This window comes from Danio rerio, chromosome 4 (genome assembly GCF_049306965.1).
Source record: "Danio rerio strain Tuebingen ecotype United States chromosome 4, GRCz12tu, whole genome shotgun sequence".
Taxonomy (NCBI): domain Eukaryota; kingdom Metazoa; phylum Chordata; class Actinopteri; order Cypriniformes; family Danionidae; genus Danio; species Danio rerio.
Window position 1 is genome coordinate 39,566,862 of NC_133179.1, and position 24,874 is coordinate 39,591,735.

The 24,874-nt window shown below is 35.6% G+C and overlaps 2 protein-coding genes and 2 non-coding genes across 7 annotated transcripts in view; 1 reads left to right on the top strand and 3 right to left on the bottom strand.

Annotated features, from left to right (window-relative positions):
• The window catches only part of LOC141381653 (uncharacterized), a 44,368-nt gene that overhangs the window by 7,300 nt on the left and 12,194 nt on the right, over positions 1-24,874 (bottom strand). The window contains exons 2-4 of one of the 3 annotated variants that reach the window (XM_073947525.1): positions 13,978-14,026; positions 8,140-8,195; positions 1,895-2,049 (exon numbers count right to left, since the gene is read on the bottom strand). In XM_073947525.1, coding sequence (XP_073803626.1) covers positions 1,895-2,049; positions 8,140-8,195; positions 13,978-13,980 — 214 coding nt within the window. In that variant the 5' untranslated portion in view covers positions 13,981-14,026. Of the gene's footprint in view, positions 1-1,894; positions 2,050-2,363; positions 2,535-8,139; positions 8,196-13,977; positions 14,027-24,874 lie in introns of those variants that run through there. The other 2 variants (XM_073947524.1, XM_073947526.1) reach the window with 2 other exon arrangements.
• Positions 9,061-16,643, top strand: si:dkey-22h13.1. 2 transcript variants are annotated; one of them, XM_017355629.4, is made up of 3 exons: positions 9,061-9,205; positions 10,669-10,819; positions 14,217-16,643. In XM_017355629.4, exons 2-3 carry the CDS (start codon positions 10,735-10,737, stop codon positions 15,206-15,208), a joined length of 1,077 nt encoding a protein of 358 aa, XP_017211118.1. In that variant the 5' UTR covers positions 9,061-9,205; positions 10,669-10,734; the 3' UTR covers positions 15,209-16,643. The 2 variants fall into 2 exon arrangements, with proteins under 2 accessions (XP_017211118.1, XP_073803895.1); XM_073947794.1 differs by lacking the exon at positions 9,061-9,205 and adding an exon at positions 10,038-10,078.
• On the bottom strand, positions 19,504-19,576 carry trnak-cuu (transfer RNA lysine (anticodon CUU)). The gene has a single exon. It is a non-coding gene; the product is annotated as a tRNA-Lys (tRNA).
• Positions 21,006-21,079, bottom strand: trnai-gau (transfer RNA isoleucine (anticodon GAU)). Its single transcript has one exon. It is a non-coding gene; the product is annotated as a tRNA-Ile (tRNA).

Here is a 24,874-nt window from a genome sequence, read left to right on the forward strand (position 1 = left end):
ATGTGTCTGTCTTTTTATTGATCAAGTGATAGAGGTTGATATAACATTAAGAAGGTAAGCAGTAATAAAATAATTTAGACAGAATAATAATCCCATTAATCTAGTACAAGTGCATGTCGAAGGTTAAGCTAATTATTTCTGAAAAAAAAAGGACAAGCCTCGTACGTGACTTTGTTCTGTGTGTGACAAAAATGTAGGCAATAGCTGTGTTTCCATCAAAATATAGGCTATTACATAAATTTGTGCAAAACTGGAATAACGCCTAAAAATAAAGCAGCGTTTTTATCCAAAGAGTCGAAGAGAACACAATCGTCACTTCCTGATTAACTTGCGCCAAATATCAACAGTAAAAACAGAATTACTGCGGTAGAAAAAGCTGCATCAATGATTTTTTTATTTAATTAATGTACTTGCGCCTCAGAAGACAATTGACACACAATGAACACGTGGGGGCGTTTGAAGCCAGACGCGGAGATCTTGACACGCTCCAGACGCTCGGAGGTAATTAATAATATACACTAATACTGAAACAGTTAAGGCATTTTAGATTGACTAAAACAGCATTAAATATGTTCTGCAGTGTGCTCAGTCTGCTGGTTTGTCCTTTCACACACATTTTCATCATCATCTCTAACAAACCATTTTTTAATGTACATACTGTAATTTGTTAAGTGCACTTCGTAGTTTATGTGCATCTTATCAAATAAAAGTTTAACCTACTCAGTTATGCACATGTTTTATTATGCGTATTTTCAAAAGTTATGTGAATCATGACGTTTCCATCAATCTTTTTTATGCACATCTCCAAAATGAGCTCTAAAATAGGTGTGTGGAAATGTAAGACTAATGCGAGAAATGCCGCTTCATCTTTAAAAAAGGGGAGGAGACCAACAGAAACTCAGAGTTTAGAGAATATAACCTGCTCCGGACCAGGTTAGATTCACAGAGTAAGTTACCACGGTAACTGACTCTGAGTTAAAGTTACCTCTCTTTCAGAAACAGGCTTGACTTACCCTGCTTTCTCGAGTTTAACAAACCTGTCATTTTGAAACGGAAAACCCAGAGTTTCTCTCATTTCAGGGTTAAACTACTCTGAGTTTTAACTTAACCTACTTTCTGAAACAGGCCCCAGGTCGATGTCCTCAGCAGTAATGGAGCACATTTAAACAAATGTTATTGTAAGTAAATATTTATACAATTATGAAAAATAGAGTTAAATTTACCATTTTGAATGAAAAGTTTTATTGAGATGGGTTGTTGGTGATTGTAGATTTTGAAATTTAAGACTTTTTAAGGCCCAGCAGAAACCCTGTTTAAACACAATAGCCCTGATAATTAGTTATTATAATAATGATGTAATTCTAACTCAGATTCTATCTGTAAGAACTAGAAACAACTACTAGAAACAAGTTTAAACCCATAAAGAAGTTGGACGTGTGATCAACATAACATATGCAAATACAAAGTAATAAGTCAACACTATAACAGTAATAGCAGTTATCTTCTATGAGAACACTGTAGGTCAAATATCGTCAGCTCAGTTAAACTTTTTTTAATTGACTGTTTTTGTTTATTGTATATAGCGCTAGCGCTCAAGGACACTTTACCAACAGCAGGAGAACAAGAAAAGCAATAAAGCTCTTTCTGATTCTGATAACCTTAAGAAGGTAGAGAAAATGGGAGACTAATAAATCATTAAATGAATGACAAAAGTAATGAGAACAAGTGACAAAAGAAACTCATTTCTGTCTTTCAATGAGTGCTTATGTGCATTTAGGAGAACTAGGCAGCACACTCAGGGCTGCAAGATGGATTTAATTTTGTATTCTTATTATTAAAATATATCTGAATGAGGATCAAATGACTGAGTTGATCTTTGAAAATGAAAACCAACCTGTTTGTTCCTGCAGATCTTCCTGTTTGACTGTGAATGTTTCTTCAATCTTCACATCTTCATTCTCCTCTTTAATTAACGCCATCTTTATAACAGTGTGGAGATACCTTGTTGACCTACAGTAGGAGTTTTTCTCTGTGTTTGGACACTTTATCCTGTTTAAAATAAACAAAACAATGAACAGAAATAAAATAACTTCTCTTCAACACTTGCTTCAATGTTTTGTTTATATGGGAGTAATTAACAAAAAGAAATCAGGCAAAACGTTTCTTTAAAACACTTATTACACACTTTCCTGTTACTTTATTCAAACAATAGCCATTAGTTACTGAGAATAAAATAGTACTACGTTGTATAAAGGGTTAAAATTATATTTCCAACAGCAGGAATATAATTAAGCACCATATAAAAAAACTTATAACTTTAACATTAAATCGGTTTATATCTGTGTAAACCTTTTCAAACAAACCTTTGTCCAGTTGAATCACAAGCTGCGTCCCAAATCGCATACTTATGCACTATTCTACGCCATTTTGTAGTATAAATAGTGTAAGTAGTGTGTTCACACTGAAAACTCTAAAAGTAATAAGTGCACTTTAATTACCCGGATGATGCACTCATTCAGCCGCTAAAATGAAGTGTGTAATGATGGACACTTCACGCACTCAACGACCGCAGGTTTGCTTACGTAGCGGAAGAGGCGGAGCTATCGGACGCACATGTTGAATAACTTTATTTATTTTGGATGGTGAGAACAAAATTCTTCTACAAGAGTGATTATAGTGCCTCCCGATGGTGAATGCGGCAACACTCACGGCAGGTAATATTTGATAATTCGGTCGTTTATTTCACTGATTTGGCAACCGTCAAACGTCATCAGGGAAACGGTTTGAATTTCCGCTTAGTAAAAAAACATTAGTGTGCCATTTGGGACGCCACTACATACATATACTATCCTGTTGAGTGTGTAAGTGCATAAGTACATAGTGCATGAGTGCATAGTGTATAGTGTGCCATTTGGGACGCAGCTACAGCGCTGAAGCGGCGCCGCCTGATGACGTCACGCGCCACGCCAAAATAAAAGTCTTTTTTTTTTTTTTTTTTGCTTTTTGACACTTTCTGTTGCAGTCATGACTTATCAATTCATTACTCCCATGGCTTTCACTTTACACTATATCTGCTCTCTCTCACACACAAACCTTTAATCCAAACATTTTCTTAACTTTTTTAATCCACTTTATGATGACTTGTATGTCTACAACACATTACTTCTTAATATCTGAGTACAAATCTCATTCTCATAATTATGACCTCTTCTTTTCTATTTCTACAACTTCATAGGCCTATGTAAATTAATTTTTTTCCACATGAATTGTCGTCTCTTATTTGTGTTACACGTTTCCTGCCATTCTTTAGCAATCTTCGGTAATATTTAATTTACCTTTACTTACAGAAGCATTAAAGGTGTAGTTCACAAAAAAAATTACAATTCTGTCATTTACTCATCCTCTACTAGTTCCAAATCTGTTTTGAGTTTCTTCTGCTGAATGCAAATAAAGAGAATACATGGGCAAAAAACAGCCACTATATGGTTCAACAGTTCCTACTTTGGACATGGCTGGTTTTTTCCACATTTTCTTGCACACAAAATGTTCTTGGAACTCGATTACAATTGAACCACAGAAGTCACGTCACAGGTTTTGACAATGTTCTTGGTTCCTTTTCTGGACTTTGAGCATCTCTTGACAGATGAAGGAGCTCTCTGATTTCATCTAAAGTGTCTTCATTTGCATTCTGAAGAATCGTTCTTGAGTGCCTAGTGTACACTATAACACACGCATTCCACCACTGCTATTATACAGCCACATTTAATTATTTTTATTTTTTTATTGCAATAACAACAGGCCATTACAACAAATAGAAATACAAAAACTGATAGCACTGCTACTTGTGTGATGATATTACTCATATATCCATTCATTTACGGCTCAGTCCCGTTATTACCATAGTAATAATTATCACCATAGTGGAATGAACCGCTAACCTATCCAGCACATACTTTACACAGCAGATGCCCTTCCAGCTGCAACCCGTTACTGGGAAGCATGCATACATACTCATTCACACACACCGCATGTCTATGGACTTTGGGGAAACCTGAGAATCCGGAAGAAACTTATGCGAACACGGGGAGAACATGCAAACTCCACACAGAAATGCCAACTGATCCATCTGAGGCTCGAACCAGCTACCCACTGCACCACTGTGATGCCTTCATGTATAATTATTTGAGGTATTAAACTGATATTGGTGAAGAACTATGCTTACAAATGGTTGTTATATTTAAATGTGTGAAAAGGCACCAATCAGATAAAGCGATTGTAATGATCTGGGCAATCAAGCATGTATTGTTATAGACAACTTTGATTATTTGTCTTAAGAGATGTAAGGCAGGTCCTGTTCATATAATTTGCTTTAGGCTATCAAGTTGATATTGGCATGAACAGCTATACCTGTTAACAGGTTTCATATATGTAAAACAATCCTATTCAGTTAATGGTCTGGCCTATTAGGCAGCTATTAATAAAGATGACTGCACATGATGATGAACCATTTAATTAAATGAATATGTGACACAGATATTTAAAATTCATTGTTGCAAACAAGTTACAGGAGTAAGTGCAGTTGTTGTTGTATGTGATGTTCACCACTGTGATTACACCATAGTGAAACAGAAGTCTGAGAAATGCTGTAGTTGGTGTAGGTGGAGCAGGTTAATCACATTAAAAGTTCTGCATTGTGTAGATATGAAAGTGAACTCTTGTCATTGAATTACTCTATATACACTGCCTATACAATAAATTAACTTGTTATATAATTATTTTGTGATTATAAATATTTAGATGCCTGATAGATAAAAAAAGGACAGTATGTGATAGCTTTACTGTGTTAAAAGGAAAAAGTTTTGTCACAGAGTATCTTATATATGCTTTTGTGAATGTCTATGCATATGTACACTGTTAACCCTTACTGTAGATTATGCAGTAAATAACTGTAAAATAGCCAGTGTTTAGCTGTAATGAAAGGAAACAGTATTTTACTGTAAAAGGAGCAGGATTTGTATGAAATTCTGTAGTGCAAAGAATAAATTACAGTAATTTACTCTATGTACCATTACAGATATTTACTGTGATAATAAATGGTAAATTACTGTTCAACCATTACTGCCCCATCTACTCTGATGCTTTATGTTCCTATTTTATATTTATTTTATCTCTGTGTTTTCTTTGGTTCCTTTTATGTTTTTAACATTGAGTATCAGGAGTCAACCAATGCCACAGAGCTTATTAAAAGGTAAGCGTAAGATATGGACGAAATGCATTTAAAGGCAAAAATATTCACACAGAGCAAAGAAATTGTCACAATAATTTTTATAATTTTGTTTTACTTTTTCTATAATTAATCTAATTTAATTGCCTAGTTTGACCTATAGTTAATATTTTAAATTGCACTTTCAACTGAATATTAGTATTTTGCTAAATAACTAGTAAAAATGTGTTATTTAAAAAAATATATCTTAAACAACACACACATACATTTTTGCAGATACTCAATGAATTTGTCTGGAAAACTGGCAAGTAAAAGTGCCATTAACAGTATAAAGGCTTTCGTAAATAAATGTATAAATCATGATATTTGTTGTGTTTTTTATTATTACTACAGATTTGGAACGACATGAGAATCAGATTATTTATTTATTTATTTTTTTCTATGGATGAAGTTTATATTATAGTATATTTTTATTGTTTTTATTAAACGATATGTGCATAACTGTGATAAATGTAGGCAGTTGCTTTGAAAATATGCTGTGTAACAGGGGTGTCAAACTCCTGGAAGGCCACAGCCTAGTAGAATTTAGTTCCAGCCCTGCTTCAACACACTACCTTTAGATTTAGTTTGATCAGGTGTGTTTAATTAGTATAACTGCACTCTTACTCTGTAGATTGTGCAGTAAATAACTGTAAAAAACAATGATTTAGGCATCACCACACACTCCCACAGGCTGTCCGTCTTATTCTAAACACAAAGGTGTTAGAAAGAGTTTTCAGAAAATGCTGGCCCTTTAAGAGAGCCAGGTGTTTGATTTGTTTACTGCTGAGCGTGCTCTATTCTCTGTCTATCAATTCAGATGTTGAGTCTGATATGTTTTAGGCTTTAAATAAAATTCTAGATAAGAATCTAAAATGAGTAAGTAAAATGTGTTCAAATGTTTTTGAGGGTTTATAAAATAAGGCTGTGTTTTAAGTTATATTGTTGTTATCTTGAACTGTGTACTTGTAAGCTACATTGTTAGCTAGTTAGCCTCTCCTCATATAACTTCTTACATTACTTTTGTTTAAGTATATGTATTTATTGGATATTGCATACTGCCATAATGTACAGATGCAAACAGTTGTATGTATCTTTCTGGCAACTAAGCCAAAATTAAATTCCTTCATCTCAGTAAGGTAACATGAGCACATCATCACAGGGAATCACAAAAACATGATACACATAGCCATCCACTCACAAAGGTCCACTGTCCGGTCCCAGGTTGTGAGTTTGTTGCTAAGTATTTTTCAGAGCAGTGTTTCCACCTATGAATTTATATTTGAAACAATAAAAAAGTTTGTTGTCATGAGATAATTATAACAATAAAAGATTGGATCCTTTGGTTTTTCGGTGTTGCCAACTTTATTTTTATTTTTTATAATTATTTTAAACTTTTTGAGATTTGACAGAGCTTTTAATTATTTAAAACTTTAAAATTTAAAATAATTATTTTTTGTTTTTTGCTGTTCAGTTTTTTTTTTTTTTTTTTTTGCATTGTCAGCATTGAGGAGAGAGTAACACATTTCACTGCAGCACTTTGTGTGTGTGTGTGTGTGTGTGTGTGTGTGTGTGTGTGTGTTTATTGGATATGGGATTGTGATAAATGTTAGCAGTTGCTTTAAAAGTATGCTATATACCAGGGGTGCTTAATTCTGTTCCTGGAGATCTACCTTCCTGCAGATTTTAGTTGCTATCCATATCAAACACACCTAAACCAATTAATTAGGACCTGAACACCACTTGATAATTACAGGCAGGTGTGTTTGATATGGGTAGCAACTGAAATCTGCAGGAACGTAGATCTCCAGGAACAGGATTGAGCACCCCTGCTATATACCATGGGGGTCAAACTCCAAGTTACTGGAGAACTGCAGGGCAGCAGAGTTTAGTTCCCACCCTGCTTCAACATTACCTGTAGATTTCTAACGAGCCTTAATTAGTTTTATCAGGTGTGTATAATTAGAGCTACAGCTTAAAGTCCTGGTCACACTGCACTTTTCTCCCTATAGACTTCCATTCATACACATGTGAATGCTGCAAACCTGGAATGAATGCTCATGCAACAAATTTTACAGTTTGCAGCATTGGAAAGTTCAAGCTTGGAGAACTCTGAACTGTGAAATCACATCATGTGATTGCTTGAGACTAATCAAAGATCAAACCATGACCTCTCTGAACAAAAATTATGGACCAGTTGCTTGCTTTTTCAGTCTCTAAATATTTTGTTTAATCCCACTCCTTTTCGCAGAGCCATATGACAGAATTTTGCATGCTTTAACGTTAGTTTGACTGCAGCCTTGCTGTGCAGACCTGTGGCTCTCAGTAATATGTAAGATGATATGTATATCTGCTGATTTCTTAATTTTGTTATACATTTTCTGTTTTATATTTGTTTGCTGCCAAAACAATAAAATATTTTTTTCAGAATTGACAACTTGATTAATTTAAAGAATTAATAACAGGTAAGAATACTACTTAATTTTAGTAACACCTTGACATACTATTGTGTATGCAGTATAATGCTGTGAGTTGTAACACTACAGTACAGTAATTAACTGTACACAGTTTCCAGTTAGTTACCACTACTGCTCTATTACAGTAATTAACTGGCAACACTGTTGCCAGCTACTCACTGCAATAGTTCGGTTACAGTAAACAACTGGCAACACTGTTGCCAGCCACTCACTGTAATGGTTCAATTTCAGTAATTAACTGGCAACACTGTTGCCAGTTACTTACTGTAACCAAACTTTTACAGTGAGTAGCTGGCAACAGTGTTGCCAGTGTTCTACTGTAAAAAAGCCTGGTAAGGTCTAACAGTGTATGCACAAACACAAGGAATAATTAGAGCGAAAAACATCTTTGTTACATACCAGGTGAATAAGAGGCTTTCGAGAGAGCTGAGCTGCTCACACATGTTCTTTTCAACCTAAAAACGAAGAAAAGAAAACAAAATTGGCACAGAAACAAGCTACATTTTAATTGTTACAATCTATAGAGACTTTTGGAAGAAATAATTGATCTGTTAAGAGTGTGTTGACAGTCTTACAGAAACCAGTAATGAGCTGCATGTGCTTTAAGAGAAATAAAGGACTCTAAACTCACATAAAGAACAAGTTCAGTGATAAATAAATAACTAAAACATTGCTAATATTAGCTCATGTCAATGTATTGACTGACCTTTACACAAATAAAACCTCAATCTGAAGTTCAGAAATTGTTTCTTTTAACGAATGATAATATATCACAGTATAATAGTATAAGACTCACATAACTATTATATAAGTGAATGTAGTTGTGTGTAGTGAGACATCAGTGTGGTTTGAGTCTTCACCAAGTACACAAAGACTTCAACCAAGCAACTCTGAGAAGCTTCAACAAAAACAACACACAACTCTTGCATTACCTTTTAACCAGGCTTGGGAAAAAAAATAATTGAAATGTGTTTCATATCAAAGTACCTCAACATAAGTGTATCAACATGAACTACAAAATGCAGCAGCCAAACTGAAAAATAAGCTTCAATAGTCAATAGTCCTATAAAGCAACAGCAACAAAACAAATGATGATGGCTAAATTCAACTTATTTTCCCAATACATCATTATAGCATTAAAGCCGCTGAACTTCCCATCCCCCACTGTAATGTGTCTTGATTCTTCACTGCTCTCCACTGCTCATTTGCATCTTTATGCCAGCATTAATGGGGGCCAATTGAGTCTTATCCAATCACATTCCAGATCCAGTAGCTCAGCAGGGTTGTATCTATATATACCAGGTTCCTAACAGAGGCTTCATTAGCTTATTTAGCTAAAAGAGAACAACTTTTGAGGACAAACTACGATTGTTGACTTCTACATTGCGATTATTACCAAATACCTACAAAGAAAAGCCCACTGAGGCCATTTTTTCATCCCACTTCTTCATTGAGGACTGGAAACGTAAGTTGCACATGCTGAATTTACAATCAAATAATATCTGAATGCTAACATTATAAAATGTAAAATCTATACATGCGTGGATGCATTGTTCAACGTTGTATTTAGTCCAGCATACATGAAAAAAGTACAGAAACACAGACTTGTTCAGTTTGTATCTGATAAAAATTCTGAATCAAAGATTCCAGTTGTAGAGGAGGATTTTGAGATCAGGAAGTCCTGGGGTGTCTGTGAAATTAGACCCAGAGTTGAGCCCACAAAGTGCCAAGGAAGAGCTCATTTTAGACAAACCGGTGGAAGATAAACCAGAAGTTAGAATCCTGCGAGCTTATTTAAGCGATTATGCTTGTGGTTTTGAAGGTGATGTGATCAACATAGATTATTGTTATTGACTTGTTTGTAATGTACCACAAAGATACAAAGACGTGGTTACATCAGTAAATGCAAGTGAATAGGTTAAAGCTATGGTAGAAGAAATGCAATTGTTAAAAGAATGCAACTTTTGCTCTCACCAACCTACCTGAAGGCAAAGGTCTAGTGGGTAAATGGGTTTTTGCAAAAACAATGTATGTTGCCAAAGAGAACTATGATAAGTCTTTTCTCCAACTGCTAACATGACTAGTGTAAGAGTGTTAATGCAAAGAAAATCTGATTGTTCATGACATGGATGTAAAAGCAGCATATTTACATGCACCAATAGAGTGTGACATTTCATAAAAAAGCCAGAATGTTATGAGGTAAAATCGAAAAGAAAAGGTGTGAGAAATGTATCAATAAGTCATGACTAAGCAAAACAAAAAAAAGACTTTTATTTTGGTGTGGTGTGTGATGTCATAAGACTGTGCCGCTACCGCACTGTGATTCAACTGGAGAAAGGTTTGTGTCAAAGCTTTTGCACAGATAAAAAACTGATTGATTAAAGTTTCAGGTTTTTCATTCAACGATAAATGATGTACCTGCTGTTAACAATATTATTTTAACCTTTTATACAACGTTGTTCTATCTTAATCACAGTGATGAGGACTATTATTTGAATAAAGATAGGATAAACTTTATTTGTCCACTAGAGGAAATTTGTCTTGTGCAAAAAAAAGTTCTACACATTGCTGTAAGCGGACAATAAAATAAAAAACAAACAAACAAAACAATTAAGAACATACCTGAATAAAGTTTGAATAAAGTTACAGTAAAGTGTGTAATAAGTGTTTTAATGAAGGTTAAATTTATTAAATAGGCATAATGTCATTCTGTTCAAAGTAAACATCACTGTATATGAGAAATTGAGTACTAGTTTTAATCAGGTCATTTGTGGCTATTGTTTCTTGCTCAGACTTACTATTTTACCTGATTTTTTTGTTAATTACTCTCATATAAAGAAAGTGTTGAAGAGAAGTTATTTTGTTTCTGTTCATTGTTTTGTTAATTTTAAACAGGACATTTTTTTTTGTTTTATTCATTTTAAACAGGATAAATTGTCCAAAAGCAGAGGAAAATTTCCTGCTGAAGCGACTGATCTCCACACTGTTATAAAGATGGCGTTTGTTAAAGAGGAGAGTGAAGATGTGAAGATTGAAGAAACATTCACAGTCAAACAGGAAGATCTGCAGGAACAAACAGGTTGATTTTCATTCTCAAACACCAAAAATTTGATCCTCATTCAGATATATTTTAATAATAAGAATACTAAATTAAATCCATTCTTGCAGCCCTGAGTGTGCTGCCTAGTTCTCCTAAATGCACATAAGCACTCATTGAAAGACAGGAATGAGTTTCTTTCGTCACTTGTTCTCATGACTTTTGTCATTATTTCATGTGTTATTAGTTTCCCATTTTCTCTATCTTCTTAATGTTATTGCTTTTCTTGCTCTTTTACTGTTTGTAAAGCGTACATGAGCACTGGCGCTATATAAAATAAATAAAAACAATAAATGAATAAAAGGTTTAACTGAGCTGACAATATAAAGATTTTAAAAAGTAACAGAAAAGTGTGTAATAATTGTATTACCGAAGGTTTAATTTATTAAATAGCATAATGTCATTCCATTCTAACAATACATCACTATAAGAAATGGAATACTAGTTGTAATCAGGTCATTTGTGGCTATTGTTTCTTGCTCAGACTTACTTTGATTTCTTTTTGTTATTACTTTCATATAAAGAAACTGTTGAAGCAAGTGTTGAATAGAAGTTATTTTGTTTCTGTTTATTTTAAACAGGACATTTTAATTGTTTTGTTCATTTTGCTTTTCTTGTTCTTCTAAGCATCCTTGAGCACTGGCGCTATATAAAAAAAGTTTAACTGAGCTGACGATATTTGACCTACAGTATTCCTAAGAAGATATCTGCTATTACAGTGATAGTGTTGGCTTAGTACTTTTCATTTGCATATGTCACATTGATCACAATTCCCTTTTTTCTCAACTTCTTTCTGGGTTAAACTTGATTTTAGTAGATGTTACTAGTTCTCACAGAAAGTATCTGAGTTAGAATTACATCATTATTATACTCTTAATACTTAATTACCAGCTATTGTGTTAAAAGTGTGTCATATGGATGCCCCCAATTTTAAATATGCAGAATTAAATAAATACTAAAATAATAAATTATTATAAAACATTGTACAGTAATCTAAACTATATTTATGTTGTTGTGGGACGACGTGAGACAAAAGGAACAAATTATAGTGGAACTAAAACGTTTAGCATTGCACTGACTACAACTGGCCAACAAACCAGTCTAAAAATGACCTTTTCTGCTTAAGAAATGGATTACAGCATGCTGATGATATGCACACATTTGAGTGTGAAGTTCGTCAGTATTGACCATATTCTTTGTGTACCAGCAGGCGCAGCCATTGAATTTTTGTGTTTGACACTTTTTAAAAGAAATCATTTTTAGATCCTAAAATCATTGTTATGCTGCTTACGCAAGGGATGATAACTTCTTTCATGGTGTAGCCTGGTTTGGAAAAGTCAAGGTTTTAAAACCGCCAAAATTTAAGTCAGAATTATTAGCCCACACCCCCATTGATTTTTTTTTCTTTTTTAAATATTTGCCAAATTGTTTTTAACAGAGTAAGGAAATTTTCACGATTGGTATGATAATATTTTTATTTCTTCTGGAGAAAGTCTTATTTTTTTATTTCGGCTAGAATAAAAGCAGTTTTTTTTAAACACCATTTTAAGGACAGAATTATTAGCCCCTTCTGAATTCTGTCTTCAACTGGATGCAAGTGTTTTTTTTTTTTTTTTTTTTTTTTTTTTTTACATTTTAAGAGAGTATCTCCATCAGAAAAGATATCTAAAGATGTCATTTCAAATCGTAAAGCAATCTGTTTTTGAAACTAATGAAAACAACAGATGTCAATGATTCATTTGAATGATTTAGCCTGACATGATTACTGCTCCAAAATATAATAAATAAATATTTCTCAAAAGAAAATATTTTGTGCTTAAAGGGGAAAAAAAGTGTTTGTTTTATACCTAGACATTTAAAAGAATATATTTTAGAGCAGTAATCACAATACTGTGAAAGCATGATATTTTTATTCAAGGTTATCATACGTCAGAATCTTATACTGCCCATGCCTAATGCTGCTTGATGTTGCAAAGTCATATTTTCTTATTTTATTATTTTTCTTTGTATGAATAAACATGAATACACTTGTTTGTAGAGCAAGTAGTGTGACCGTTTTCTACCGTTATTCCTGGTCATTTCTCCAATAGGCAACTGAAGCACTAAAACAATAGCATGTGAGATCAGGGGCTGTTTCATGAAAGTGGTTTAGAAAAGTGGAGATTAAAGTTGAAAACCTGGCTTCAGTGAGCCGAACTAATCGTCCACACTTAAATTGGTTCCATAACAGAAATTCGAAAATCATTTGATGTAACTAATCTGAGTTCAGTCAAAATAATCCAGATAACTTGCTTGTGCACGTTACTGTCATGAAACCCTGAAGGTTGAGCACAGATGCATTGATTATGTTGTGTGCTACCATGGCAACTACTTACTGTTATAGAACCAATTTAAGCCCCTAGGGGTTATAAAATAATCCTGGGTTTTCATTAACAGACGTTTCACATTGGAAAACCCTGGGTTAACATTATTATTTGTATATTTAAGATGCCACTGTCCCTGATTGGACAAACAGCAGGTAAACTTTTGAGATGGCATTTCTGCATCTTGGCAGGTATATAAAATGTCACGACGTAGGTCTTCAGCTAAGCTTCTTTGGCTTAGTCTCTTTATTCATCAAGGGTCGCCACAGCTGAATGAACTACCAACTTATCCAGCATATGTTTTAAACCAGCTTCAACTCAGTACTAGGAAATATTTGCATAAGTTATATACAATAATGCAAACTCACAAATAGAAGAGTAAATTATGCACACTTGCTATGAACATGCAGGATTTGCTCCAATCGGGTTTTCCAAGCAAGTTTAAAATGTTTAAATCATGTGGAAGATACACATGAGGGAATTTAACACGAGTAATCCTGAGCGAGTGCATTTGATCATTTGCATTTAAAGCCACAGGCGCAAAAAGAGCTTGGTTTTCCTCCAGACCACCAAAATTAAATATTCTCAAAGGAATATGATCTGATTTTGAGCCAAAACCTCAGACACATTCTGGGAACACCAAAGACTTATTTTCAAAAAAATAAAAAATAATAATATTAATAAGTTTTTCTTAAAAAAAAAATAATAATAATAATAAAGGTTCATAATAGGAACCCTTTTAAGATATTTATGAAACAGAAATGAAAATAGCCTCACCATTTACTGTACCTCTTGTGGTTTTTAACCTTTATGGGGTTTGTTGATTCTGTTGAACACAAAAGAAGATATTGTGAAAACAAATGTTAGCTTTCTTTGTGTTCCAGAAGAAAGGAATTGTTTAAAAGCAAATGAGAGAGTAAATGGTATGGTCATTTATATTTGTGGGTGAAACATCCATTTCATGCTTATCGCTTTGAGTCTTCATACTAAAGTTCACTTCTTCTTTTTTTTTTAAGACCTGATGTTGCTGAAAGAAAAGACTCATCAACAGAATGAAATGGAAGAGAAACAGCAAGACATGACGACTGATGAAAAACCTACACTGACGAAAAAGACTTTGTCACGTGGAAGACCTCGGAAATCCAAACCTAGGTGTAATTTCAGCTGTAAACAATGTGGAAAAAGTTTCAGTCAGAAGCCAAAGCTTGATGTTCACATAAGAGATCACACTAGGGAGAAAGCTTATACTTGCAAACAGTGTGGAAAGAGCTTCTATAATACAAGAAACCTAACAGTGCACATGAGAATTCACACTGGAGAAAGGCCGTACACATGCCAACAGTGTGGGAAAAGCTTCCATAAAACAGGAAACTTAACAGTGCACATGAGAATTCACACTGGAGAGAGGCCATACACATGCCAACAGTGTGGGAAAAGCTTTCAAACTACAGGAAACTTAACAGTGCACATGAGAATTCACACTGGGGAGAAGCCTTACTCTTGCCCTCAGTGTGGAAAAAGTTATAGTCAAAATAGCAACCTTGAAGTCCACATGAGAACTCACAATGGAGGAAGAACTTTTGTTTGCACACAGTGTGGTAAAAGTTTTGTTAAAAAACAAAATCTTGACCTCCACATGAGGATTCACACTGGAGAGAAGCCTTACACATGCACAGAGTGTGGGAAAAGTTTCCCATATAAAAGCACACTCAAACACCACATGATAGTTCACACCGGAGAGAAGCCGTTTGCATGTGCGCAGTGTGGAAAGAGCTTCACATGTAATGCTAACCTCAGGAACCACATGAATGGTCACACTGGAACCATAGTGTTCACATGTGATCTGTGTGGAAAGAGTCTCACACACAAATACTCCATAAAGAACCACATGAAGACTCACTCAGGAGAGCGTTTTATATGCATTGAGTGTGGAAAGGGCTTTAAACATAAAAGAAGCCTCAGCAATCACATGGAGCTTCACAATGGAGAGCAGAGTCCTCAAAATTAAGGCCTTGTCCACACAAACATGAGTATATGCATAACAGCAGCCTTTTCATGTAGTTTGGCTGTTAATTGACGTGAGGTTTATTTATAAACTACTTTCGAGAGGATCACATGCTTATGATTGTCCACGGCTGGTTCCACATTAACCAACACATGATTCACCAATCAGACGATTCCTAACTCACTATAAATAACCAGAGTTTCTAACCTTAGTTATCTTCATCTTGAGGAATTCCCCTCCCACCCCTACTCCTCCTCCTTTCTAGAATGGGCAACACAGCAGCCCAGTGATTAGTATTGTTGCCTCACAGAAAGATTGTCACAGCAAGAAGAGCCCTCACTGAACTGGTTGAAATTTGTGGAGAGTTTGCTTATTCTCCCCATGCTCACATGGGTTTTCCCCAGTTTCCTTCCACAGCCCAAAAACACGTAACCTAAGTAAACTGAACATTCTAAATTGGCACCGTAGTCAAGCTCTTAGAAGCCATATATCTCCCTTTAGCCATCTGGATATCTGTCATTAGAACAGAAACAAGTCGGGGGAGTTCATCAAGATCTACCTGAGCTCATACTCCTCTCTCACCCTGCTTACGAGAGGTAGCCCGGGGCTGGAGGATGATTGTTACGGTCCGTGGGAGTTTGTAATTTTGTGCCTTCTCCCTCTCTGTTTTGCTTATCTCCCTTCGCTCTCTTCGCATCTCCTCGACTGTCATTTGCTCTTTGTCTCGCCCTATCACCTTTTGTTCCGCTACTTTTTCTCTACTAGGTACCTGCTGATTGGATCCCGAGCCTATCACTCCTCATTAGGGCGTTTCCTCGTGGACCAATTGGATTTCGTTCCACGGACTTTAAATTCGACCGGCCCGCCTTGTTTTTCAGAGTGCTATGTGTGTGCGTGTTGGTTTGTGTTCGCTTGCTGCTATTCATAATGTATGCTTTGTTCTGTGTTTCTGAATAACTACATCGATGTAAATTAAGTCATGGTTAAATAGTTTATCATTCTTTTTTGGGGAAAAGGGAATAGTTTACTAAGCCACTTCACATACATTTTGCCCGTAGGTAACTTCAATGTTCAGAAACACTAGGTAAGTGGGTGAGCGCCACATTTTGTATTTTTGCTTATTATTTCAGGGAGTTTAGGTGTTGCTTCGCAAACGCTGAAGATTTCGGTTTCTTTTTCACAATTTGATTTTTATTAGTAAGTTTAGAGGGGGATCTTGTGTTCTAGTTTAGGTGGCTTTTGGTTTTGTTTAGTTCTTTGCTTTGGTGCCACTCTAGTTCCTTTTTCCCCTATAACTTTTGATTGTATTTCTTCTTCTTTTCTTCTTCTTCTTATTATTATTATATATACATTGTACAAAGCGCACACATGTAAGCCTCTCTTTTGTTGGCTTCATTTTTCTTCTCCTCATAAAAGGAATAAATGAATTGAATGTAAATTTTGGTGTCCTGGTGTATTTTCCATCCATCTACTCAGAAATAATTTAATATTATAAGTGTTACGTTTATTTTCCCCAGACAACTTAATTAAACCGTAACATTTAATGATTTCTCAAATTTCATCATATACTTGCTTTAAAATCCTAGATAAAATATCTTTAAAAACAATATAAAATTCACTTCCCAACCCATCTATTCCTGGACTTTTCTTTTTGTTCAATCCACTAATTGCTCTTTTTATTTCTTCTTCTCTTATCTCCTCGTCACATTCTCTTTTTTCCCCTTCTTCTACTCTTGATTTTATTAGATTTAGTAATTCCCCTTTTTCTTTTTCTTTTATCCCCTCTGTGCAAAACAATTTCTCATAATATGATCTTATTTCTTCCAAAATCTCCTCATGTTGTTCTACTATGTTCCCATTTTTGCTCCTTATTTCTCTAATCATTTCTGACTTCTCTCTTCTCTTCTCTAGATCAAAGAAAAATTTAGTGCACTTTTCCCCCTCTACTGTAAATTTTGCTTTGCTTCTTAATCTTGCACCTTCAAATTTCTCCTCCTCCATTTCATTTAATCTTCCTTGCAGTTCTTTTATCTTTTGTATATTTTTTCCATTCTCATTTTTCAATTCGTTTTCTAGTTTTTCTTTCAGCTCCTTTTCCTTATATTTTTTACAATTTTGTAATTGTCTACAATATTTTATCGTAAACTTTTTAACTAAATACTTCACGTTCTCCCACCACATTCTTTTGTCCTTATTATAGATTTCATTCCCTTTTTCCTTTTGAATAATTTCCTTTACACTTAAAACATAGTCTTCATTCTTTAAAACCGCTGTGTTTAAAACCCATACCCCTGGCCCTCTTTTCACATTACTCCAGTCTAGCTTCATAAAAAGTGGCTTATGGTCACTCAGACTTGTTTCTTCATATTTAATCTTGTTTATAAACCCTTCAACATTTCTTGTGCATAAAATAAAATCAATTCTTGTTTGACAACAAAAATTCCCCACTATCTGACTTCTTGAGTACTCTTTTGTCTGTTCATTCGTTTCTCTCCACACATCAATTAAATTCATTTCCTCCATCAATATTTTCAGTTCTTTTCTCCCCTTATCCGTTTTAAAAACCATTCCCTCAGCCATTTCTAATTTACTAAAAACAGTGTTAAAATCACCCATGATAATAACTCTTTCGTGTTTCTTTAAATAATTTCTAAGTACATTAAAATACTCTTTTTTTTTTGTTCTCCTCTGTTGGGGCGTGAACATTCACCATAATTACTTTTTTCTTTTCATACTCCATTTCACATATCTTACACTTTCCCTCTTTGTCATTATAGATTGTTTTACATAAAACCCCACTGTTTTCTTTTAATAAAATTGCAACTCCTCTCCCTAGCCTCCCATCCCCATTATTGTATAACATTTCCCCACTCCACCTTTTTCTTATTTCCTTCATGCATTCTTCCCTCCAGTTTGTCTCTTGTAGTAAAATCACATCTTCTTGTTTACACATTTCTTTCACTTTTTCAAATTTCCTGATGTCTAAAAGCCCTCTTGCATTAAAAGACACAATTCCTAAAACCATAAAAAATATAAAAACATTCATAAAAGACATAAAAACATTCATAAAAAACATCATCTCAGTCCATATCTTTCAAGCCCTTTAGCAACTCATACTTATTTGCGCATTCAATTTCTTCATCTTTTAGCAGTTTTTTTCTTGCAGTCTCTAAATTAGGTTTTATCTTTAACGATCTTCTTCTTTTTGCTGATTTCCCCTGTGTCTCTTTGTTTCCATCCTTTTGTAAATGTCCCTCTAAATCGGCTTGCTCGTCATTACTTTGGCCTTTTGTCTCCTCTGTGTCCAATGCCTTTTGAAAACTGTCTGTGATGTCCATTTGTGTCCAAAATGTGTCTTCCTGTTGTCCTTGATTCAAGTCTTTATTATTCAAATCGCTCAATTCTGCTGCTTCCAAAACACTCTTTAAACTTTCAGTCATATCCATTTGTGTCCATGTTGTCCCTTCCTGTTCAGTGACTCTGTCTATTCCATTAGTCTCATTCTCTTGTAGTTTTTCACTTTCAGATTCTGTACTTTTTTCTTGTGTTGTTGTTTTGTCCTCTGACTGGATATTGTCTCCTTCATACATCTGCCTGCCCACCTGCTGCTCTACCTCCTCCTCCTCTTCCCCAATCCAACATTCACATTTATTTAAAACCTTATTACAATCCGGGCACTTTACAGCAGTGCAAAACTTTGCAAAGTGCCCCCTTTCCTCGCACTTATAGCACCTAAAATCAGGACAGTCTTTTACCACATGATCTGGGCTCAAGCACAGCCTGCACGTTTTCACCTAATGACTGTGCATCACCCTAAAGTATTGTGGACCTTCTGCTGTCTCTATTCTTGTGCTGTACGGGAAGGACGCCACTTCTTTGGGGAATCTGGTTTTCACAAACCTCGTCCCATCTTCAATATTTGTGCCCGGATAAAACCTTCTTTTAATTTTTTAAATGGGACAAACTCCCCAATGATCCAATTTGTCTAAAATATTTTTATCAGCAACATAGACAGGCAGATGCATGAAGGAGACAAAATAATCACAGTTTTGTAGCCTCTTAACTGCACAGTTTATCCCTTTAATAGTCAATTCCTCCGTTAACTCATAAGCAACGTCCCTGAGTGGGCTTGAACCACCTACCTTTCAGTTAACAGCTAAACGCACTAACCGATTGCGCCACAGAGACTTAGAAAAAAGTCACCTACAGTGGTAGAAAGGCGGAACTTTGTCTCAAAAGGTCTGCTATATGAACTCTAATGTAAGTTTGTTGAGAGTGAGAGAGAAAAGTAACAGAAACGCCCAACGTGGGGCTCGAACCCACGACCCTGAGATTAAGAGTCTCATGCTCTACTGACTGAGCTAGCCGGGCTGATAAGAAATTCTTTCAAGAGCTAGACAACGTTTACAGTAATACCTTCCCTACCCGTGACAATCTTCTGCTAAATCCTGATTTCATCTTGTAACGCTGGACAGAATGTGGCCCATGATATATGCCCAGTGCACGTGTTAGCAGTTGCAAGGCAGCAAAATGCAGAATTCGCCCCTGCGTGGGCTTGAAACACCACCCTTTTAGTTAACAGCCGAACACGCTAACCGATTGCGCCACAGAGACTTAGGGAAAGGTCACCTACAGTGGTAGAAAGGCGGAACTTTGTCTCAAAAGGTCTGCTATATGAACCCTATTGTAAGTTTGCTGAGAGAGAGAGAAAAGTAACAGAAATGCCTAACGTGGGGCTTAAACCCACGACCCTGAGATGAAGAATCTCATGCTCTACCGACTGAGCTAGCCAGGTTAATGAAAAGCTATTTCAAGAGCTAGACACTGTTTAAAGTAATACCCTCCCTACCCGTGACAATCTTCTGCTAAATCCTGATTTCATCTTGTAACGCTGGACAGAATGTGGCCCATGATATATGCCCAGTGCACGTGTTAGCAGTTGCAAGGCAGCAAAATGCAGAATTCGTCCCTGCGTAGGCTTGAACAACAACCTTTCAGTTAACAGCCGAACACGCTAACCGATTGCGCTACAGAGACTTAGGGAAAAGACACCTACAGTGGTAGAAAGGCGGAACTTTGTCTCAAAAGGTCTGCTATATGAACCCTAATGTAAGTTTGTTGAGAGTGAGAGAGAAAAGTAACAGAAACGGCCAACGTGGGGCTCGAACCCACGACCCTGAGATTAAGAGTCTAATGCTCTACCGACTGAGCTAGCCGGGCTGCTGAGAAACCCTTTCAAGAACTAGAAACTGTTTTCTGTAATACCTTCCCTACTTTGAAAATCTTCTGCTAAATCCTGATTTCATCTTGTAACGCTGGACAGAATGTGGCCCAGGATATACGTCCAGTGCACGTGTTAGCAGTTGCAAGGCAGCAAAATGCTTAATTCGCCGCTGGGTGGGCTTGAACCACCAACCTTTCAGTTAACAGTTGAACGCCCTAACTGATTGCGCCACACAAACTTAGTAAGAAGTCACCTACAGTGGTAGAAAGGCGGAACTTTGTTTCAAAAGGTCTGCTATATGAAGCCTAATGAAAGTTTGCTGAGAGAGAGGCAACAGAAACACCCAACGTGGGGCTCGAACCCACGACCCTGAGAATAAGAGTCTCATGCTCTACTGACTGACCTAGCCGGCTGAAGCTCGCTTAAGAGCTAGACACCGTTTTCTGTAATACCTTCCCTACCCGTGACAATCTTCTGCTAAATCCTGATTTCATCTTGTAACGCTGGACAGAATGTGGCCCACGATATATGCCCAGTGCACGTGTTAGCAGTTGCAAGGCAGCAAAATGTCTAATTCGTCCCTGGGTGGGGTTGAACCACCAACCTTTCAGTTATCAGCCGAACGCGCTAACCTATTGCGCCACAGAGACTGAGTAAGAAGTCACCTACAGTGGTAGAAAGGCGGAACTTTGTTTCAAAAGGTCTGCTATAAGAACCCTAATGAAAGTTTGCTGAGAGAGAGAGAGGCAACAGAAACACCCAACGCGGGGCTCGAACCCACAACCTTGAGATTAAGGGTTTCATGCTCTACCAACTGAATTAGCCGGCTGAAGCTCGTTTAAGAGCTAGACACCGTTTACAGTAATACCTTCCCTACCCGTGACAATCTTCTGCTAAATCCTGATTTCATCTTGTAACGCTGGACAGAATGTGGCCCAGGTAATATGCCCAGTGCACGTGTTAGCAGTTGCAAGGCAGCAAAATGCCTAATTTGATTCTGGGTGGGCTTGAACCACCAACCTTTCAATTGACAGCCAAACGCGCTAACAGATTGCGCCACAGAGACTCAGGGAAAGGTCACCTACAGTGGTAGAAAGGCGGAACTTTGTCTCAAAAGGTCTGCTATATGAACCCTAATGTAAGTTTCCTGAGAGAGAGAGAGAAAAGTAACAGAAACGCCCAACGTGGGGCTCGAACCCAGGACTCTGAGATTAAGAGTCTCATGCTCTACTGTTGGAATATCTTGCCAATTCCATACATGTTCAATAAGAAAAGGTCTGGAGAGGGTTTTCTTCAATGCTAAAAATATTAGTAATTTATTAGATACAAATGAATAATTCGATGACAGAGCTCTGGGTTACGTTACCCCAATGGAATACAAGAATTACATTCAAGATGTTCGCAACTAACATACATTTCCTGACTCCAGCATATATACACAACTGATCTTAACAGGTGGAGTTTTGGTTTAACGTCACTTATCAGTCATTCTGCAATCCCTTGGCCCTTTGTTACCCCTGGACATTACTTCCTCTTTCTGCAACCTTTCTCTGCATACTAGAACTGAACACTTCCGTGCATCTTTAATATATTTCACACTTCTACAAGCATCATGACAACTTGTGACATGTCTAGACTTCTGGAACAAACCTAAATTTATTCTTATTCTGCTTTTTCCACTTGTCAGCAGTTCTTCTAAAAAGTATGCAGCACAGTAAAAAAGAGGAAGTTTGTCTGGTCAAGATGTTTTATAATACAATAGAAAAGATTGATTAATCTGTTGTTAGTCTAAACATTTTCCTAATAAAAAACACAAAAGTAATGAAAATAAATTCCTTTTCTCCAACAATTCCCCTTTTCTGCTCCTCTCTGGAGCAGAGAAAAACAAAAACAGATAATCAAATCTCCACAAAAATGTCCCATTGTCATTACTGCAGGCCTTTGCCTAAATCTTTGTTTTACCTCTTATTCAAAACAATCGTTAACATTATAGTGCTCATTCATTATGTTAGATGATGCCTAAAACCCTTTTCAACTAAATTTCTTTAACTTTTTTAGATTCAGTTTATAATTTCTACACTCTTGGTTCTCCTCTTCAGTGGTGCAGTCTCTTCCCTCTTGAAGTCACTCCGATATCTTCTTTTAATAAGGATTTTATTTGTTATATTTAGGCTTATTACTCCCAACACTCTTATTAACTTCCAATTAACCAATCATTAAAATTTTCCATTCTTATATACTTTATTAATAAAGGTAATTTTTTCTTCTTCTTCCCCAACAAAATTAGAATAAGAATGACAATAATAAAAATGTAAACAAAATTTAAAAACTCCAACATAAAAAAATAAAAATCTGATTAAAAGGAAATCCACACCCATAAAGATATGCTCTAATTAAAAATCCCACTGTATAATTACGATCAAAGATCAACACCTGTGAAAACACATGTGATTGGAATTAGAAATCCACTAATACAAAATTATAATCCCCATGAATAGTTCAAACTGAATTCCAACATTTTAAATTTATTACAGCACAAAAATTACAATTGAGATTTAGAATGAAAAATCAACAACTTCAAAGTAGGATTCAACTCAACAATTATTTAAATGAAAGATTCAGAACTTAATCGTAACAATGTTATTAAACTAACAACTCAAACTCGTCACCAAATGATTAAAACCAAAATTCAAACATATTTAAACTAGATTCCTTTTTTTTTCTCAATGTCTTAAAATGGGAAAATCAAAAACACAACAATGTGATTAAAATAAAAAAAAAAAAAATCTTAAGGATCTCTTCAAATAAAAGGCTCAAAAACCACAATGGCTTAAAATAAAAATCTTATAGTGTCTTTAAATTTAAGATTTAAAAACAACAATGGCTCAAACTAAAATAATCTTCAAAAATGTGTTTAAATAAAAGAATCTTAAAATCCTCTTCAAATAAAAGAATCTTAAACTCATAATGATGTGTTTAAAATAAAATAATCTTAAAATGTCTTAAAATAAAAGATTATGAAAAACATACAAATGTCTTAAAATAAAAGATAAAAAGCATAAAAATTTCTTAAATTAAAAGATAATAAAAAATATAAAGAATGTCTTCACATAAAATATAAAAAAATAATATGTCTAAAATAAAAGAATAAAAATAATTAAAAAAAACTTACGTGTGTAAAATAAAATAAAATAATTTTAAAATGTGATCATTTATTTAATTTTTCCTAAATTTTCTCCAATCTAATTTGTCCAATTCATTCATTCATTCATTTTCTTTAAGGCTTAGTTCCTTTATTAATCTGGGGCCACCACAGTGGAATGAATCGCCAACTTATTCATCATATGTTTTACACAGCGTATGCCCTTCCAGCTGTAACCCATCTCTGGGAAACGTCCATACACACTTAATCACACACTTTCTGTCAGATTGTGATATGCTAGTAAATCAGTCTTATTTTCTCTTTCTATTTTAGAATTTAATGTGGTTTTTGGTTCCCCTTTTTGTGTTGGCCTGTATCTAATATACAGTTGGCCTCATGCATTGGTGGTGCAGCTTGTTCAGCTCCCACACCAATACATGCTTACACACTCCAATTAGTCAGATATCCCCTTTTTGTGTTTTATCCCCCTTTCGGCCTGGGCCTAGCTCCAGGCCGTTTTACACCCCTATATTGACTGTCAAGTTAATCCAGCCAGCCTCACACCTTCAGCATCCTGTTTAGAAAAAATCGGGAATAAGGTTGTTAATTTCTCATTATATAATCTCTACATAATGCCTGTTTCACACCGCAAGCGTCAGCGGCGCATGAGCAGAGCGTGAGCAGCGCGTGTGTTATCAGCGTCCATGTTAACAGATTAGAGCTTTCATACCCCACGCAGCAGCAGCGCGTCAGAGCGAGGCGTGAGCGTCGCCGAAGCAGCAGTGCAGCGATAGTTTCGGCGCTGGGTCTATTTTTGCCACACTGCTCACGCTCAATTAAAGTGACAGTGCATTGATAATGACCAAAACACATTGAATGACAGTAAAAAGTAGCAATTTTACCCTATAAATGCGTTAATAATCTCAAATGGTTTATATATAGTCATTCAAATGAATTTACAACGGTTAAAAACGGCAACAAACACACTGTAAAAAATTGCTGTTAAAAAACGGTCAGATTCTATGGTAAAATAATGTTTTTTCACTAAAACAGTAACATTCTGTTAAAAACAGTGCTTTCTGGGTAACATTTTTGTTTTCGAGAAAGTAACCAACTGCAGAAAACTGTGAGCTAACAGAGTTCAGATTCAATGTTTTGAAGTCTCTGTTTAAAATCACACTTTGTGCCCTTGTTCACTATTTCATACACTAGTTAACTAATATAGTTCACCTGACAGAGTTAATGAACACTAATGAGTGAATTCAGAGACTGATGAACACCTGCTGTTAATAATTACAATTAC

Coding starts and splice junctions, on each gene's coding strand:
- si:dkey-22h13.1 (XM_017355629.4), top strand. CDS start 10,735: ATGGCGTTTGTTAAAGAGGAGAGTGAAGATGTGAAGATTGAAGAAACA. Junction 10,820..14,216: donor AGATCTGCAGGAACAAACAG/GTTGATTTTCAT, acceptor TTTTTTTTTAAG/ACCTGATGTTGCTGAAAGAA.